At 39.3% G+C, this 21,123-nt stretch overlaps 1 protein-coding gene across 3 annotated transcripts in view; it reads left to right on the forward strand.

Annotated features, from left to right (window-relative positions):
- The window catches only part of ANKRD28 (ankyrin repeat domain 28), a 220,584-nt gene that overhangs the window by 156,299 nt on the left and 43,162 nt on the right, over positions 1-21,123 (forward strand). For all 3 annotated transcript variants that reach the window (XM_067561969.1, XM_067561968.1, XM_067561967.1), the window contains 5 exons: positions 722-934; positions 15,008-15,086; positions 15,530-15,644; positions 16,120-16,202; positions 20,218-20,281. In XM_067561969.1, coding sequence (XP_067418070.1) covers positions 722-934; positions 15,008-15,086; positions 15,530-15,644; positions 16,120-16,202; positions 20,218-20,281 — 554 coding nt within the window. The remainder of the gene's footprint in view (positions 1-721; positions 935-15,007; positions 15,087-15,529; positions 15,645-16,119; positions 16,203-20,217; positions 20,282-21,123) is intronic.

Below are 21,123 nucleotides of genomic sequence, written 5' to 3' on the forward strand. Positions count from 1 at the left end.
TGTGGAGAGAATGGGGGGCCTTGGTTTGGGGAACAGGGGAGAAAGGGGTGGATAGGGATGCACACAGAGCTTCTAGCATGTGACAGACGAGAGAATGGGGCAAAGATAGCAGACAGCCCCTTGCATGGGGTTGGAATTGGGAGACCTTGGTATGATGGGAAGTAATACTGAGGGCACACTGCCTCGGATATGAGGGGGTACGTTGCAGGAGGCTCATGAAATAGAAGTGGATGGGACTGTGGCACACAGGCATTTTGAGGTGAAGACAGGGCAATTTGTTGTGTGCAATGTGGTGTGCCTACAAAAGCAACAAAGGGTGCAACCCTCTAGTATATAATCTTCCAGAGATTTGAACATCTAGTGCAAGGGTATGTACTTGGCCCCAATGTCACTGCATTCTAGGAGTTTTTGGGTTCATAGAATCCCAACAATGTGGATATGCTGTGGTAATAAACTCGGAGAATTCTATTTACAAGTGGCAGAACACCTTCATTTCACACAACCACTATCTCCTCTCAGAGGTTAAAAAATGCTCCATTCTAGAGTTTTTTGATCAAGGAAATCCAGTCCAGAACATATTTGATGTAATTTTTTGTGGTATTCCAGAATGCAGTGAAGATGTCCTACATAACCACAAAAGAAGTTCTGTTGTGCTAAGTTGAATATTGCTGCATGATGGCATAAAAGCACTTAACTAATCATCTTTTTTTTTCTCTATCAGATGAATGAGCCAAATGCCTATGGAAATACACCTCTTCATGTAGCTTGCTACAATGGACAAGATGTTGTAGTAAATGAACTTATAGACTGTGGTGCAAATGTAAATCAGATGAATGAGAAAGGTTTTACACCTTTGCACTTTGCTGCTGCATCAACACATGGAGCATTGTGTTTAGAACTTTTGGTCTGTAATGGAGCAGATGTAAATATGAAGGTAAGGGAAGGAATCTAAAGGTGGATTCAATAACGTACAATACCTTGGTCTTAATATCAGATATAATTTTTAAATTACAACATATGATGTATTTTTATTACATTAGTACCTGTAAACCCCAATCAGAATTGTGAAACCTTGTTGTGGTAGGTGTTCTACAAACAATGAGTAAAAAATGACATTCCTTGCCCTCAAGGATCTTATAATCTAATTTAAGATGAAATGCTACAAGTGGGTATACAATCTGAAGGCATAAAGAGGAAAGATGAGGGAGACAATTGAAAAATATGCTAGGCCCACTAAATAAGATAAATGTCAGAAGTCCATATTGTCCATTATCTGTTGGCAGTGTCCATATGCATCACAGTAAAAGTGGATTTTGAGGAGTAATTTTAAAGAGGTTAGTAGTTTTACAAGCCATTTCCAGAAGTGTTCCACAAATAAGAGACAGCATGGAAGAAATCACAAAAGTGTTTGTGGGAGAAATATACACAGGCGAACAAGCCTGGCATCCTTAGAAAACAGTGAAGGTGAAGGGCAACAGAAGATTCTAGAGTTGATTATTAGGGACGGGTTGAGTTGTGAAGGGTCTTAAAGGTAAAGAACAAAAGCTTGTACTTGTTGCAATGGAGACCTAACCAGTAGAAGGACTCAGAGTCAGAGAGCTGGCTGACATGGTTAGCTTATTAGTGACCCCAAATATAGACTGAGAGAAAAAATATACTCATGGCCATAATTCTATGACTGTAGAACTGGCCACAGAGTCCACCTCCATTGCAGAATTCAGTATTTTCTTTGACTTACAAAATTTAAATATGTAACCCTTATGGTTGCAAAAATAAGTTTCAATGTAGATAAATGCTGTAAGATCTTTCTGAGTCTGTAAACTAAGAACCTGAAACAGCTATAGGAGAAAGGTATGAATTACCCTAACCATTTTAGCATGAGGCTAACTCAAGTTTGATGATGACAGTTGTCCTCATAAACATTCAGATAATATGCCTATCAATTGTTGTGTGGCCAGATATAGAGATGGAGACAAGGGGAAATGGGTTTTTTATGGAACTAAGAGTAAAAATCCCTTTTCCCCAAAAAATAAAAATCTAGTTATCTCTACTTCTGCCCACAAGTGTGAAGAATTGAAGAGATATGTTCTGCCAAAAACAGCAACTGCCTCCTAGCTGCCAAAATCCTATGCTGTCTTCTGTGCCTCCAGATGCCAAAAGCGCTAACTAGTCCCATTCCTTGCTATCTAAATACCTAGCATGAGGACTGAAGGGAGCAGGTTCTATGGAGCAGCATGAAGTGGTTTGTTGATAGATACACCAGAGGTCTTTACAGTTACAGGCCCTAATGTCTGGAGGGAAAGAAAATCTGAACCACACAGTTTCCAGATTTATTTTAAATAAAAGAGGTACACAAAAGCCATAAAAATAAATGTATAAACAAATTATGTTTATAAATAAAAATATTTTTATATAAATAAATCATCAAATTTATATAATTATCGGATTTGTTAAACCATATCAAATAAACAGTTCCTTATAAACTTTATATGATACTTTGGAAAGCCAGAGGATCTTGGTTAGCCATCAGCCCCAAGAATAAACTGGTACCATCAATCTCAATGTCAACTGATATTTATATTCCAGCTAAGTGGGTGATACAGGAAGGGTCAGATCATTCCCAGGTTGATATCAATATTTAGACTACAACTCTGACGCTCAGTCTCTCTTTCTCTCCAACCTCCTAAACATAGGGTTGTTCTTCTAGTGATGGTCCCTATTGTATTCTACTGAGGGTTTACGCATGTGCACCATGAACCCCGAGGACCAACTGAATCTCCGGTTCCTTCTCACCTCGGCAAGGTCCAAGGCGGAACCTTCAGTTTCCTTGTCTTTGTTACAGTTCTAAAAAGCATAGTTTTAGCAGTTTTAACTTCAGTTTTATTTCTTTCCTAGTTTTAGTAGTTAATAGTTTTAACATTAATTTAGAGTAGACTTCAGGGAGCCCATATGGATGATCACACAACACAAGGGACATGGATGCCGCAGGAATCCAGGATAAACATCAATATCCTAGAAATCTGAGCAGTAAGAAAGACATGCAGGTCCTTTCTTCCATTCATTCACTCCTATCACGTCCTGATCATGTTAGACAACACTACCATTGTCTTCCATATCAACAACAAGGAGGAACAACATCCGCTGCTCTATGTGCAAAGATGATCATTCTCTGGAACTGGTGTATCAGCAGCCTGTCTTCCGGGGAGACAGAATGTACTCAGACTCACTCAGCAGATACTTTGCAATCAACCACTAATGCAAACTTCACAATATGGTGCTACAGGACAACTTCATGCGATGCAGGACCCCAATCAGAGACCTGGTCACCTCTCAGACAAACAACAAGTGTGCCATGTACTGTTCCAGGGGAGCCCACAGCAACCACTCTGAGGGTGATGCTCTCTTGGGCAGACCAACTCCATTACACCTCCCACCTCATTTCCCCCAGCTACGGCTCCTGCCTCAACTGCTGCATAAGATTCGATGAGACAGGGCAACGGTCATTCTGATTGGCCCCTTCTGGCCTAAACAGTTCTGGTTTCTCAATCTCCCCTGCATATCCTCCCCCACCAATTTCCATTTTGAACTTCCCCAATCCTTTGACCCAGTACAATGGCTGGATCAAGCCTCCCAATCCACATACGCTCCACATCAGGGCATAGTATTTGGATTGGCATCTGCTCTACAACGGACATGCCCCTCAGCTGTGCAAAACATTCTCTCTAACAGTAGAGAGGATCTACTAGACAGTGTTACCAAGCTAAGTGGAAATATTTTTAGTCTTCAACATGATATAAGGGGATTTTTACCAGAAACACAGCAAAATTCCCCTCACCCTGGATTATCTTCTATTCTTACAGTCACTGGACCTTGACCTCAGCACTTTGAGAGTCCAGCTGGTAGTGATCAGTGTGTTCCATCCTCTCGTGGAAGGTTTCTCTATCTTTATGCACCTGCTAACTGCTAGATTTTGGAAAGGCTTCCTCCACACTTTCTCACCCCTCCAAATGACCGCACCTCAGTGGATCTGAATCTGATATTCTCAGTATTAACGAAGCCCCCATTTGAACCACTGGATTCTCGCTCCTTTCAATGTAAATCACCTTCCTTTTTGCTTTCACCTCAGTGAGAGAAGTTGGTGATCTTGGAGCTGTGATGTGAACCTACCATCACGGTATTCAACAATGATAAGGTCTTATTACATCTACATCCCAAATTTTTACCAAACGTAGTCTCCCAGTTTCACATTAACCAATCCATTCACCTACCAGTTTTCTTCCTGAAACCACACACACCTGCAGAAGAACGTCAACTCCATTCCCTCAGCATCCAACAAGTTCTGGCTTTCTCCCTGTAGAGAACAAAACCATTCAGGAAATCCCCTGTCTCTGTTCATTGCAGTAGCAGAAAGACTTAGGGGACAGGCCATCTTTACCCAGAGAATCTCCAACTGGATTCCACTCCAATGGCTGTATTAAACTCGGCTGCCAACTGTTGGGCCTACCTCTCCCCACAAGGGTACGGGCTAACTCCACTAGAGCTCAAGCTATGACTATGATGTCCCTTCAGGACGTGTCTCTCATAGATATATGTAGAGCACCCACATGGAGTTCTGTATATATCTTCACTACACACACTACGCCTTGGTGCAGGACTCGGCAGCGGATACCTCCTTTGGCATGGTGGTTCTCCACATGGCCCTTCTGTCCTCATCGTCACAGCCTCCTCTGACTTAGATACTGCTTGTCAATCACCCTCAGTGAAATACAATAGGGACCACCACTTGAAGAGTAGGAAGTTACGTACCTGAAACTGGAGGTTCTTTGATATAGGGACCACATCTATATTCCACTTCCTGCCCTCCTTTCCCTCTGCTTTGGATCTGTCACATTCATGGTGGAGAAGGAATTGGAGACACGGTCAGTCTGTCCTGCCCTTTATCGCCTTGGATGGTGAGTCAGGGTGCATGTACGGACCAATGGACACTACTTCAAATTCTCTGCCTCCAGGCACATGGTGCTTATCTATAAACACTCAGTGGAATACAGATAGGAACCACTCATTTCGAAGAACTTCTATTTATGGGTAAGTAACCTGCTCTTACATGCTATATTGTCCTGAATTGCATTGGATTGTGTCATGTTACATGTAAATTCAAATGTAGGTGAAATAATACAATTTTTCAGGATTGAAACACTCATCTCCTAATCCATAAATTGGGTGGGGTGTGTGTGTGTGTGTGTGATTTTTATAGTCAATGGGGTTATTTAACCTATGGCTGTTTTTCATTTTTTGAGAATGTATTCTGTATGTGTCATTTTCTTATTATAAGTTCATTAGGTTCAATCCATAATGCTTCTGCATATGGAGACATGCTCACTGCCAGTCATCTACTGGAGGTTTAAAAAAAAGGGGGGGGGGAGTGGAGATATTATGGTAGAGGCATCCCTCCACTAATAAGTTTGTTTTTTTTTTTTAAAGAGACTGATATAGGATGGTTATGACTCACGTGGTGTCATTCAGTTTCAGGAAGCTGGTATGTGGTTGAAAAAATTAACTGGTGGTTATTTAATAAAAAATAAAAAGAAAGTTTAATAAAAATTAATCAGCTGAACTATGTTAATGTTTACAGACTTTCTGGTTAGCTCGAATTTGCTTACTTTTAGGTGTTTAAATTTTAGATGTTGCCTGTTGCTGGACTCCGACCCCTCAGTGACCAGCCGGGAGAGTGGAGAAGCACAGGCCTTTTCATGTTATGAAGGTGGTGACCTTGCTGCTGTGGAAGAACCCAAACTCAGGGGTCCTTACTTACAAGTCTGTTGCCCAGCGGATAGTCCAGAATAAACCAAACAACAGATTAGCAAAATCAGAGTTTATTCTTTACGTAAAGAAGGTGGTCCCTACAATGTAAGGGGCAACAACTTAACATAAAATCCTAACAGCTTTTATAGCTTCACACAAACAAGTCTTTATACATCACAGTTTCCATGATCATACATACTAAAAAAACTACTTATCTAGGAATTTTCTTAGCTCAGTATTTTCATCTTTCCTTATCCAAGTTACAAGGTCTTTCTCTGCATTCCATCCCTGCTGGCGTCTAGGTTCCATAACTGTCTTGTCAACCCTTAACATTCTAAGATTTAAACTTCTGCTAGAAAGGCACTTTCAATCTCAGGCTTTTGCAGCCATTTCTATTGATCAGTTCTGATAAGAAACAGAGACCCATCTTCTTTTCTCTTCACACTGCCTGGCTACTTCCTTCCCCTTGGCATACCTCCTCAGGAGTTTCTTGGTGAATTAGAATGAGGCACTCTCCCTCCAAAGTCACTGTCATCGCCAGTGATTTTATGCAAATAAAGATCCTCCCCTCCAGTCTAGAAAGTTTAAAAAAAAAAAAAAAAAAAAAAAAAAAAAAAAAAAGCTTAGACGTTTTAGCTACCCTGACTCCATTAATTTGAAGACATTGATGTAGTCATCTTTTGGTCCTGAGGTCTAACAAGCATCCTACAAAAATTTCAACTCAATAACCCAAATAAACTGAAAAAAACAGAACTAGCAGAAAGTTGAAGCAACAAAGCTTCCAACTCTCTAGTATAAGCTTGCGACTCTAGTATATGATCCTTGTAGCAGATCTCCAGATATCTGGACAGGTATGTACTTGGCCCCAGTGATGTTGCATTCTGAGGTTTTTGAGGCTTGCAGAGCCAAGGTCTCCTGGAAAGTCTTAAGACTTAGTAGTTATTCTTCTATTTGACAGACAGCTGTTTCTTTCCTTTTTACATTTTTGGTACTTAGCAACAATCTGAAGTTCAAATTTGAACAGGATTTATGCCACTCACATCTGGGTGAAAAGTCAGACTGTTAGTAAAAGATGTCTTACTCTTAATCATGATTTGTGATTCACTTTTCACATACAGGCTTATCTACTTCACATTAGCTTTCCACTGGCCAATTGTGTAATGTAGCTACGCATTTATTGTCAGTACAAAAATCTGCAGCATATTATTTGAATAGCAGCAAGTAATCAGTTGAATTTATATTATGAAAAGCCACAAGATATGTATTGTTCATTTTCATGTTTAATTAAATATTAACCTCTGTTTACTAATTTAATTGAAATTTGCAGAATCTCTAGTTTGATGAAAAATTCAGCTTGGGAGTGCCACAGAAATATAAGGGACTCTGCTTCAGAATTTAGGTCCAGTTTGCCACAGAATACATAGGTTATTGTATATACTTCCCTCTCTTGTTTTTCATATTGCCAACTTCTGCTTAATATAACATCCTAGCATGAATGTTGCTGATGACATAAACATCTACCTCTTAGGTCCTGCCAGAAGGGGTCAGAAGAGTCTTCTTTCCTACCATTTCACACCCGTATGGAGTTTGATAAATTTATATTTTATTTTAAAATTTAATTTTATAAAACATTGAGTAAGCCAGGATTTATTTTGCTCCTGTAAGCAGAGAGTCCAGTTTCCATTGGGGTTCATTGGTTCTCATGATGTAACCAGCAGCAGTATGACCTTAAATCTATGCTCAGGGAATCTAAGAAGAAAGTGGAGTATACTTCAGAATGAAGTGTTCATTTACAGATAAATTTTAATATCTAGGCCTACAAAAATGTAGATTAGTGTTTATTGTAGTTCTACAATAATGGAAATGTAAGATGTATAAAATCTTCTAGTTCTGTGTTTAAATATAATTTATTTTAAATTTGATTTTCCATTATGTGTTGGAGAGTACATATTGTAGATACCAACTAAAGTCAATCAGTTGCAACACTGGCAATCTAAGACCTCAGATGTGTTTTTGTATAAGGGAATCTACATAATATCTTAGATGTATACACACACATGCAAGGAGTGTGTGGGATAAACAAGAAGAGCTGGAAGTCTTAATACACAAATAAAATTATGACTTAATTGACATCACAGAGATTTGGTGGGATAAATTTCATCACTATTGGTATAGAAGGGTATAGCTTGTTCAGGAAGGACAAACAGGGAAAAAAGGGAGGTGGTAATGAATTGTACATAAAGAATGTGTACACTTGTTCTGAGGTCCTGAAGGAGATGAGAGGCAAATCAGTTGCAAGTCTCTGGGTGAAGATAAAAGGGGTAAAAAATAGTCATGGTGGGAGTCTACTCTAGACCTCCAAATCAGGAGGTGGATGAAGCATTTATAGAACAAACAGAAATATCCAGAACCTGATAATAAGACCTGATAGTAATTCAAGACCTGATCCAAGTGATAGTGACCCAAGACTTGATAGTAGTGGGGGGGGGGGTGTACACGACTTCAACTGCCCAGTTGCCTGCTGGAAAAGTAATAGGGCAAAACACAAAATATGCAATAAGTTCTTGGAATGTATTGGGCATCTTTTTGTTTTAGAAGGTGAAGGAAGTAACCATTTAGAATTTTATAACTGATTTTGACTAACGGAGGAATTGGTGGCGAATCTGCAGATGGAAGGAAACTTGGGCAAAAGTGGTCATGAAATGATCCATTTCATGATTGTAAGGAAAGGAAGGAGTGAGCGCAGCAAAATAGAGGACAGTGGAGTTAAAAAAAACAAAACAAAAACGGATTTTGGGCTTGTTTATGTGATGTGTTAGCACTAACTGGGGGTCTAAATTCTAATATGTCTATTGTCTAATATGTCTATACGACATTAGTCTGTGTCGACCATCCTGGCCCACACTAAAAATTCCCTAGGGTGCACTAATGTAGTCCCGTGTCAGAGTGCTACATTAATGCACATTAGGGAACTTTTAGTGCACGCCACCAGGGTATACATAGACCAATTCGTGTGTCACACATTGGTGTGCATTAGAATTTACCCCCCACTGGTGCAGATTAATGCACCATGTAGACAAGCACTTTAATGAACTCAGTACTGATAGGGAGAAGAAAATCTAGGGGGGGAGGAGGGGAATGTTCAGGAGAGTTGGTTCTTTCTCAGAGACCATATTAAAGGCACAGCAGCGAACTATCCTGATGCAAAGGAAAGATATGAAGAATAGTAAGAGGCCAAATATGGCTCCATCAGGAGCTCTTCAATGACTGAAAATCCAGAAGAAATACTACAAAAAGTGGAAACATGAAAGAAATGCTAAAAATGAATACAGAAGACTAGTGTAAGCATGAAGGGATAAAAATCAGAAAGGCTAAGGCACAAAATGAGTTACATCTAAAAAGGGATAGAAAAGGCAAGAAGAGAAGGCTCTATATAAGTACATTAGGATCAAGAGAAAGTCTAAGGAAGGTATAGGTGCACTACTTAGTTGGGAACGGTAGCTAATCATGGACAACACCTAGAAGGCTGAGTTGTTTCATGGCTATTTTGCTTCAGGTTTCACTGAAAAGCCTAATTGTGACCAGATGCTTAACACAATATTAACAAGCGGAAAGAAACACAAGATATAATAGGGGAAGAAAAGATTAAAGAATATCTAGATAAATTAGATGTATTCAGGTCATCAGGGTCTGCCAAAAGTCACTCTAAGATTCGTAAGAAACAACTGGAGCAATTTTGGAACCATTAGTGATGATCTTTGAGAACTCATGGAGGACAAGTGAGGTCTCTGAATACTGGAGAAGGGCAAACATATTACCTATCTTTAAAAAGGGGAACAAAGAGGATCCAGGAAATTATGTATCCGACTTTAAGAACAAATCATACTAAGACACCCTAATTTCCTGTAATTCCTGTAATAATAATGGATTATTGATCTAGTGGATTACAAGAAAGCAATAGATGTGATTTATCTTGATTTTTTTTTTTTTTAAATAAGGTTTTTGACACAGTCCACACAAAGTTGTCATAAACAAACTAGTAAAATGCGATCTTGATGGAATTACTATAAAGGGGATGCATAACTGGTTGAAAAACTACTCAAAGTAGTTATTAGTTGTTAACTGTCAAACTGGGAGGGTATATCTAGAGGGGTCCCACAGGGATCATTCCTGGGCCTGGTATTATTCAACATTTTCATTAATGATTTGGATAATTGAGTGAAAAGTGTGCTTATGAAATTTGTGGATGCCACCAAGCAGGGAGGGGATGCTAGTATTTGAAGGACAGGATTAGAATTCAGAGCCCTTGATAAATTGGTCTGAAATCAAAAAGATAAAATTCAATGAAGACAAAAGCAAAGTACTAGGTTTAGGACAGAAAAATCAAATCATGTATGCAACATGGAGAATAACTGACTAGGCATTGATACTGCTGAAAAGGATCTGGGGTTAGAGTAGATCACAGATTGAATGAGTCAACAATGTGATGCAGTTGCAAAAAAGGCTAGTGTCCTTCTGGGGTATATTAATAAGAGTGATGAATATAAGATGCAGGAAGCAATTGTTCTGTTCTCCTTGGCCCTGGTGAGGCCTCAGCTGGAGTACTGTGTCCAGTTTTGGGTACCACACTTTAGGAAAGATGTGGACAAATTGGGATCCAGAGGAGAGCAAGAAAATGATAAGACTTAGAAAACCTGACCTATAAGGAAATATTTTAAAAAACTGGGAATGTTTAATCTTGAGAAAAGAAGACTAGGGTTGTGTGTGAAATGCTTCCAAATATGTTAAGGTCAGCTTTAAAGAGGAGGAAGATCAATTGGTTTTTCATGTCCACTGAAGGCAGGACAAGTAGTAGTCAGCTTAAACTGCAGCAAGGGAGAGTTAAGGTAGATATTAGGTAAACTTTCTAATTATATAGGAATAGCTAAGTACTGGAACAAGTTACCTACGGAGATTGTGGAATCCGCATCACTGGAGGTTTTTAATAACAGATTAGACAAATGCTTGTCAGAGATGGTCTAGGTGTACATGGTCATGCCTTAATGCGGGGGATGAACTAGATGCCCTCTCTTGGTCCCTTACAGCCCTGCAGTTCTGATTCTGTGAAAATGCTGTGAAGAACAGGTATTCTTTCTAAACTATGTATTACCTGGGGATGTTTTATTCTTGTTTGGTGCTCTGCAGAAATAGTGGTATTTAAAACTGGGAATTATTCTTTGAGTAGTGGCTCTATGGGCGCTCCACTCTAGGTGTGTGTGTGTGCCCCAGATCGGAGAATTAAGGTAACAGTTTCCATTCAACCCATGCATGCACCCATGCATCTTTGTGCTCTGCGCTGTGGTTATATAGAGTTGCACAGATGAACTACCCTTAATTCCTTCTCAACTGCCTCGGCCTGAGACAGAGCCTCAGCAGTGTCTGAGATGAACTCACCTCTACTGTATATTTTCTCTTATCTATTAGTTACTTACTGTTAATATTTAGCGTTAGCTTTGTATTAGTTAGTTGTAGTAATTCTATAAATTTTAACATATATTCACACACAATTATAGTTTTTAGCATAAGGACTGTTGTCCTTTTGCTTTTTCCTCCTCTCAGGGGAACTTAAATGCTGGGAGGGCATACCTGGTTCTCATAGTTTTAAATGCTGCTTTTCATGCCAGGAGGCAATCCCAGTGAGTAACAGGCATTCCTAGTGTGGCTGTTGCTTGGGGAGTCACGCATTCCGCTAAAGTGTAATTTCTGCCTGGCATTGAAATCAAGAGCCAGAAAGAACTGGGAACTTAAGCTACATTTCCTCATGATGGAGAGTTCGTTCTGATCAGCTTCTGACCCCGGCCAGGGACACCCCTCACTCTCGCTGTACAACAGTCTCCAAGCAAGTTGACAGCCTTGACATCTTTGGTGCAGCACACTCCTACAGCATCAAAGAGAGAGTCTCTGGAGTCCTCTCAGAAGGACTCTAGAAAGTGGTCTTCAAGCCCTTTAGATTGAGAAATTATCTTAACGAGGTGGTCTCCAGTTCAGACAACCAGTTTAGTTCCTACTGGTCTCTGACTGGATATCCACATTACTGCAGATTCCTCAGGTACCACAAGCAAGCCCAAGGACTCTGAGTTCCAGCTCTGGAAGATTGGTACTGTCTGGTGATTGGAGTAGCAGGGAGAAGACCAGTTCTTCTAATTCAGTACCAATTGACTCTACCAGAGCCTCGTAACCTAGTGCTTCAGAACCACAGAAGACCAGACCAACACCTGCTGGTCAATCATTGGAGCACATAAGAGCTTTCGCACATGCGCTGGAGGTAGACTTTCATACCTCGCCCAAGCTTTTGGTCAGCATTGCAGAACATTGTAGGGGCTATGCCCTTTCCTCTCAACATCTCTCCAAGTGGATTTCTCATATCGAGGAATGTTACTCTCTTTCTCTAGTTTCTCTGCTCCCCGACGTCACTACTTGTTCCGCGTGGGCGGAAGCCACCATGTCCACCTTCCTCATGAATGTTCCATGGCAGGACATTTGTAAAGCAGCCAGACGGTCCTCTATCCACACTTTCACCGCTCACTATGCCATAGCCCCATTGGCAGCAGCGGATGAGGCAGTTGGCCGTGCAGTCCTGCAGATTCTCACTTCTGGCGAGTCTTCGCTCCCACCTGCACACTGAGTACTGCTCACTATGCTACCCATGTTTGGAATCCAAATGGGGGCCAGCACTTTAAGAAATAATGATGGTTACTTACTGTAACTGGAGGTTCTTTCAGATGTGTGGTCCCTATCTGGATTCCAATCCCGCCCTCCTTCCCTTCTTCTAGAGGCTCTGTGCCTGTTGGTAAGAGGAACCTGGAGAGGCGTTAAGACTTGTGCAGCCTCATAAGACCCCCAATGTACCCTGTGGCTGATGCACGTGCAGGTTGAAGAACACTGCTATGACAAGTTCTGGTTCTGGTGCATGGCGCACATGCACACCCATGTTTGGAATCTAGATAGGGACCACACATCTTGAAGAACCTCCAGTTCAGTAGATATATGAAGGTTACTTACTGTAACTACAAGAATTCTGTCTGCTGTCCCCTACTTCATGATTTTTAGAGATTGGCATCTGGGCACACGCTAGTGGGAAAAGCAGAAGGGATATCTGTGTTTGTCCTGGAATATGTGCAGGGTGCATATGTATACATGCTGTGGGCCTTGATCAGTGGGTGTTCTGGAGACTCTGAAATGTCCACTTCACAGTCTTGTTGGCTTCACCTCTAGGAGGAATGCATACAACAGATTAGTGAGCTAGCAGAAACTTTGGATTTTTTATATGTTTTCCCCCTCATGTTTTACATGGGAGGGGGAGATATAGACCATATTGGCAGGTACAAAATTGTCAATAGCCATACAGTAATTTAGATCTTTAAATCTTGGTGACTACTGCCCAACACTATCCCTTTCCTGAAATATCCAGTCTAAAAAGACCATAGCAAACTCAAATAATAATTTTGCACATGTAGAAGTATTATGGGATGTATAAGAGAAACTCTTAGTTGTATTTGAACTGTTATCAGCTGGATTCTTGGGGTGGGGGGAAGTCTCCAATAGTCTGAGTCGACTTGATATATCTAATTTTAAGTGAAACCATGTTTAGGCATGGTTAGTAGTTGGATGGTTGACCACTTGAGAAATACCTGGTGTTATAAGCATGTTGTTTCTGTGTAATAACATTCTGTGTAATCTTCTCCTAGAGATTTTTGTGTGTGTTTTGGAAAAAAATAAATATTTTATAGACATATATTATTCAGGAGACCTGTGTTTTAATTTTCTATCATCTCACTTCATGGAGCTTCAATGAACGCAACAAAATAATCATTAGCCTACAGCTATTTTACCATGGACTGTGATCATCTCAGATCTCAGAAAGCTTAGCAAGGCTAGGCTTGATCAGTACTTAGATCAGTGTTTCTTAACCTGGGGTTTTAGAGGGGTCGCAAGTGCAGAGCTGGTATTGGGGGTGGCAAGAAAGGCAATTGCCTGGAGCCACAGGGGCGCCATGAAACTAAGCTACATGCCTCAGCCCCGTGGGGGTGGGACTCAGGCTTCAGGGGTACAGTAGTTTGGAAAGGTTAAGAACCACTGACTTAGATGGAAGACCTCCAAAGAAGAAAGAAAATATTTGAAAGACTCATAATTTTGGTGCAGTGGACTGAAGCTGTTATTCATTGCCCAAGGAATATGTTTCTGCATTTATGTGTATACTTCTTCCCAATTTATTTATTTTAGCATACTTTTTTTAAAAAAGAAAACACCCACAAAGGAAATGATATATTCCTAAAATCTTACCTGTATGTTCTGGTTCTGAATTTAATTGCACACCGTCAGGCTATTTAGTGGTGATAGAGAATTTTCTGTTCGTTCAACTGTATGCAATTAATTAACACATTGTGTATGTGCATCTAAGGGAATGGAAAATGGTTTAGGTTTTTCACTTGCCTATAATTAGCTAACTATGGACTAAATTTCATCCTAGAGGAGTAATCGTAGGAAAGAGAGTTTATGAATGCATTTAGATAGGCTAATAAACACTGGAATCCCTCTTGTGTTAAAATTGACCTAATTTCAGGATATCTTTTCTGGGTGAGTGGTTAAGTGCACACTTTATATACATGTCAAATCTATAGTACCCTCCATGGTTGAATAGCTCGCCTTAAGGATTACTTGTGATTTTTGATGAATTACTTATGAGTTTCATTTTAAAGTAACATCAAAGGTACAGATGAACATTTTAATGTCAGTCTTCTAATATCATTTGTAATGTTCTATAATAAGGTTCTCTTACTCAGTTTGAATACAAGTCTATTCTTTAAAAGAAGCCTTTTTTTGGTTTTAGATTTAGGGAGGAAGTAGATACAATGCTTGGTGCTTAGATTGTCTGCTACCACTATCCTCTTGACTGTCCTAAAGGCATAATTCTGAGTGAGTGTGCATCATTGAGTTGTCACATAGAGCCAGAGCAGGGATTAACAAGAACAGGATAACAGCAATGTTGAAGAGCCTGCAGTGTCATCCTGGTTTGTTACTACAAGCAACTGCTTTATAGTAGTGCGGAGAGGGAATTGAAGGGGTTGGTGGAAAAGGATCACTTGTCTTTGGTCATTTTGACAGACAGAATGTTGCTGGCTGTAGATTGATAGTTTTTTAGCTTTGATTTTTGTTTATTTTCCAGAGTAAAGATGGGAAAACACCATTGCATATGACAGCAATCCATGGTAGATTTTCAAGATCACAAACCATCATCCAGAATGGTAAAAAGAAAAAAAGTATTTATGTACATATATTGAAATGTTAATGACATTTTCTCATTCTTATTTTGCTATGGCCAGTATTTCAGTTAGTGAGTTTTTATAATCTGATGAGATGCATATAGACTGTACCTATCTATATCTTTATTTTAAAGATGGAAAATAAAGGATATTAGTATTATTGTTCCTTTTCTACAGCATTGAGTTACAGAAACAATTTGCCCTGTACAGATATGACAAGAGACCTGCCTTTATGTCACTATCCATACTCAATAGCTCTAAAACATTTCAAATTTTTATACCAAAAAATCACTCCACACATCACTTGTACATTAAGCTTATTAATCCTTAACATTGTTTTGCTAACAAACATATGTACAAGTACCGTTTGTGTTCATTGTATTTTTATATTTTTATTTTTATATTTTATATTTTTTATATTGTAGGAGCTGAAATAGACTGCGAAGATAAGAATGGAAATACTCCTTTGCACATCGCAGCTAGATATGGTCATGAGCTACTAATCAACACTCTAATTACAAGTGGTGCTGACACTGCAAAGTAAGTAACTAACTTGGATATAGGCTAAAATAGTTTAGAAATGCATCATTTAGAAAGCCAAAGTAGTGTGTTTTCACATTTTTCTTAGTTCTTTAAATGTTCAATATGAGATAAGAAATGCTTTGTCATATTCTTTGCACATACTGTATCTTGTTAGTCACACATTTCATTGTAGTTTAAACAAAAATCAGAAAAGAAATAGTAGGCTGTGTTGCCAACTTGTACTTTTTCTTCAATATAATAGTTGAAATGTACAAGCCAAAACCTCATATATTTTACTTGACTGTCACTCTGAATAAATTCATTATGTTTAGATTGAAAGTAAGCTTCTTAACATATTAAGAGATTTCCTCAGATATAATCATTCTAATTAGATTTTGTTGATCTGTTGAAACCCTATACATGTGCAATTTGGCAAGCAATCTTGATTGCTTTTATTGTAATGAGACTGATATCTGATTATGATGTATCTTAGGAGGGGTGTACATGGGATGTTTCCTCTCCATTTGGCAGCATTAAGTGGATTTTCAGACTGTTGCAGAAAGCTGCTTTCATCAGGTGGGATACTCTTTTAAAATGTTATGGTTGTTGTTATACACTAACTCTTTAGTGCTTTCAGTTCTATTTCACAATATATACTATTGGAAAAGAACTAATAATTTCTATTTAAGCAAACTTACTTATAGCTGAGATTGTGCTAGCTAGTCTGAGCTATCTTGCCTAGTTAAAGTTGGAGCAAGCTTTTTGTGGTAAGCCTAAATTTGAAAATTGGTAAAGCTTGGTCAAAACTGAAGTAACATGCCTGAAATTTCAAAAGTGCACATTTTTTCTGGAAGGATTGAGACAAACTGGACAAGTATTTTAGGAACTGTTCAAAACATGAGGTGATTTCACTTGAACATATTCCTAACTCCCCCCTCAAATGGTTATGATTCCAGTTCAGCTTGGCCTAGAACAGTGGTGTCCAACCTGAAGCCCTGTAGGCTAACCTATAGGCCTTGAGGGCAACTGCGTTAAGAAAAAATGTTTATGATTGTGAATTAAAAATATGTTCCCTGAACAGCACTCTGCAACTTTCAAACTGAAATGTTTAATCAGCACCCTAACTATGATGAGATTGTATCAACTCTGCAGTGAACTGGGATTATGCTGAACAGTCTGAGTCCCTTTCCACTTGGGTACCTACCTCATGTCAGGGAAAAGGGAAGACATACTAATTTGGCTGCTCCATAGTTTGCTTCCCTGATGAGATATAGAAGCTCCAGGGAGATTAAAAGGGAAGCTTGACTGTCTCTGTCATGAGCCTAGAAAAGTTCATAGCAAAAGGAGGGCTCCCCTCCACACCAGAGCACAGTAGGGAAGCCCAGGAGAAGGGGGAAAGGAAGAGAAACTGAGGAACTACAATTTAGGCCTCTTGATTTTCTTCTCTATCACAGGTTAGAGCAGTTTGCTGTAATTTGCACCAGCTGACAACTGTCCGTTAGATACCATGTGCCCATGTGGAGGATAGGCAAAGCTCAACATGCTCCAACCACTTCCCCTTTCTGTCACAGTGCAAAGGTGTACTAGATGTACACCTAAAGGAGACCTCCCCATGCCAAGGGAATCTCCAACAGAGGACTTACAGGTGATTTCAATTCTTTGTGCACAAAGAGGTGTGGACCAGCACAGATAATCTAAAATATCAATCATGGCTGCTTTACCATTTTAAAATTACATGTGCCAGCCTCAGTCTGAAAAATTCGACACCAGGAGCCTAGAAAATCCTTTTTAATATGTTGATATTGGTGAAGACTGGTATCTTTTGACTAGTGTATTTTTGCAGGGCAGGGTGTGCAATTAGTTTATTCATATATCAAGAACCCCTCTGGAATCTGAATTCATCACCACTGTGATGCAAACTTTGCAAAATCCACTTGCTCCTATGTGGATGACCATGTGTCAGGCAAGGTGTTAGTGGGGGGGTTGGATTGTTGAGTGGGTGAACAGACTGGTGAACAGAACTGAGAAATACATTGTATTTTGGGTGAGGCCTCCTGGGGGGCTAATGGGAGGGAGAAAGCCAAATGGGGGCAATGGAGAGGCAGCCCACGGACCACTTCTCAAATCAAATCACTAACTAACTTTGTGCGCTCTCCATGTAAGAGGAAAATGGAGATGGGGCACATATGTAGGTCAGTCCAGTTTGGGATCAAGAAAGAGGGAAAGCATAGTGTGAGGAACAAACAGTGTGGGGAAAATTGGAATTCATCCCTGTATAGTTCACTAATTCTGGTCGCTAAGAAATTCTTAAATTAAGGAAAAAACAAAACAAAAAACCCTAAATCCCAGGCAAAAAAACTGAAGCTGAAATGATGGTCCTGAACATCTATCAGTTACTTAAAAGGAAAACTCATAAGAGAGCACTGTAGTTTTTTCAAAATATAAATGTAGTTTGGAAATTGTTTTGAACTATAACTTTAATTTTAAATCATGATTAAGTATGGAATTGCAGTGTTAAAGTGACTCATACGACTGTAATTCTCCTAGTCCTTTACTGATATTCCACCCTACATGTCTGTTACACATTGTGTCTAAAACAATAGCATTTTGGTGAAAGAAGTCTTGATAGGTCACTTGGGAACTTAGGAATTGCCAGAGTGGATCAGTTCAGTAGTCCATCTGTTCCAATATTATGTTTGACAGTAGCCAGCACCAGATGAGTAGGAGGAAAGTACAAGAAATGCTTCAACAGACAATTGTGGAATAGTTTGCTCATAGGGTTTCTAACCTACTTCAGTGGTTAGCTTAAACCCTAAAGCAGGAGTTTTTCTTGGAGAGGGGGCATGCTAATGCAACTTAATGTTCTCATTATCCATTTGAATTTCTAATTCTTTTTTGAACCCACTAAGCCCTTGGCCTCTGTGGTATTTGTAGCAACAAGTTCTACAAGTTAATTTTGTGCTGTGCACAGAAGTATTTCTTTGTCTTTGTTCTCAGTTTGTTACCTTTCAGTTTCATTGTATTTTCTCCATGCCACTTGTTTTGTTTTATTTCATTTCAGTCACATTCCTTCTTATGCTTGTTAAATCCACTATTTTTCTCATGAAGTCTAACTTGGAATTAACATACTTTTGAGGCCATATTCTCTCCTCCACTGAAATTAGCTCGGGCTCAAGGACAGGGCTGACACTAGGCAAAAAATTACACTTCCCTGATTTTCATGGAGCCAGTTCATTGTCTTAAATTGTCTTAAATTAGAGCAGCCACTGAGTGGCTCTAGCATATGCTAGCTGACTGTGGACCTTTCCTGGTTGTGAATTGGCATACCTCAGGTGAGCCTTGTAAGATTGTGAGGGGGCAGTTAACATAGGAGCCAGTTCTGTCATTTTACTCCGCTTGAGAGCTCCCAGAACAGAAAAATGGAACTTTTGTTTTCTACAAGGTTGTTATATGTAAGCATATCTTCCTTTTTCTTGCCTCCCACTCTGTTTCCCTACTATTAACATTGTCATTCAAGAGCTACCTCTTTAAATCCCATATTCCCCCTCAGCACAGCATGCTTAAAATCATGTAGAAACCACTGGTCTTTTGACTGTGTACATGTGTCTACACTAATCTGGTAACAATGCTTTTGACTCCTATGGCGGATTGTCTTGATTGTCCTGAGTGTAGTAGCTTTTAGCAAAGAGATGTGGGCTGGGTTTCTTGTTTTTTCTTTTCTTTTTCTTTCATTAACTGCATAGGGTCTTAAAGAAAACAAAAGGTGTTTGCTATAATGAGGTAAAACCAATCTGTCAACACAAGTAAGGTAGACCAGTTAGATGATCATTGTTCAATTTTCAGTCACTAGTGTAATGATGTTGTATGTCTTAAGGATTGTATAGTCTTCTAGTTGTTGGTTCTGAGAACAGTGATACAGGAGCAAAATTAAGGCTCCTTTGGTGACCTTAGCTATGCATCTCCCTCCTTTCAAATATTTGGGTTTGTGTGATCTTAAATTTGAGTTTCCAAGGTTCCTATAACATTTTTTGAGAAAACTACATCATTCTCTAAAGGGCTTTTTTCCCTTAAGTAACTCCAGCTTAACGAAGTTCTTTGCCTGGGAATAGAGAGCTAAACTGAAGGATGAAATAATGTGATTAGCTTCAGGATTTAGTAATGCTGACATCCCCTCCCTTTAAAAGATTGGTATGCAGAATATTGAATTATAAGGTGAGTATTACTAGCTTATACTTAAATGTTGCTATAACATTTTTCCATAATAAATGTTTCAGTATCAGATACATAAAGTTGGTATTTTTAACAGAAGGGGTAAGCGAGGACACTCCTGTCTGAAATTTTTTATAGCCCTAAGGTCACTAATGCTAAATTTCCATTGTTACCATTGTCATTTTTAACAGAATACACATTTCTTGAAATATTGCAAACAACATGGTCGTATTTCAGATGGAAAATATTTGTGTTTCAACATTTATTGTTGTAAATAACATAAACTTACTTCATGGCATTACAGCTTAATTACTAAAGAGCAGTTTGGTGAAGGGGTTGAATTACACATACAGTTTCACAAAATACTAATTTATTTTTTTAGGCTTTGACATAGACACCCCAGATGATTTTGGCAGGACCTGCCTTCATGCAGCTGCAGCAGGAGGGTAGGTAGCAGCTCTGCCATGACTTTTAATTTTCTTTCTTAAATCACTGACCCTGGCAGTGTTTTCCTCTTCTGTTTTTTCTAAGGAGCTTTGTTAGTGTGGATATAATTTCAAGATGGTTTCTTTCTACAAGTATGAAAAAGGAGTAAACTGCAATTTCTACTCAGTCATCAATCTTTTATTGTAATGACCAAACATAATCAGCGTTATCCCAGGTTCAGGATTGACTCAGAATGGATTAATTTTACTTGCATGTTTTTCTACCTATACAAAGTATAGACCATATTATTTAGGGCTACCATTTACCAGAGCCCTATGTTAAGAGCACTTCAGAGACACATGGTAAAGGGATATGGTGCCATCACTATGGAATCCACGTGCTTTCTTCACTTGTTCCCGTTTCACCAAATTGCTCACAGTGGGGCATAGGAGCTGTACTTCTGGGCAGCCCTGAAATAAGCTGTGCAAAGTTGGGGGAGGGCTCCTTATTGCTTTTTCCATGCACAGTTGCATATAAGCTAGCCACAACCTTGCCCTCTGTGTGTATGTATATATCTATATAGTATATACTGTTTGTTTATATTTATAAACATTTAGATATTAGATGACTTTTTTGATTATTCACTAAGAAAAAATGTTAGATGTTTTCCCTAGCATGTGAGGAAAGCTGAGGATAGCATGAACGTGCACACAAACAGTAGGAGCCTGGGAAACCTGTATGTTTAGCATATCCCTGCACATAGATTTGTTAAGCTAAATTTTGCATACAGTGCCAGAGCTCTGGAGTTCAGTTAGCCAGAAGCAAGGACATTTTGATCAACAGTATTGATGGATGGATTGTG

The sequence above is a fragment of the Emydura macquarii genome, unplaced genomic scaffold, assembly GCF_026122565.2.
Source record: "Emydura macquarii macquarii isolate MOO-44397 ecotype Brisbane River unplaced genomic scaffold, CSIRO-AGI_Emac_v2 contig_2422, whole genome shotgun sequence".
Classification (NCBI taxonomy): Eukaryota; Metazoa; Chordata; order Testudines; family Chelidae; genus Emydura; species Emydura macquarii.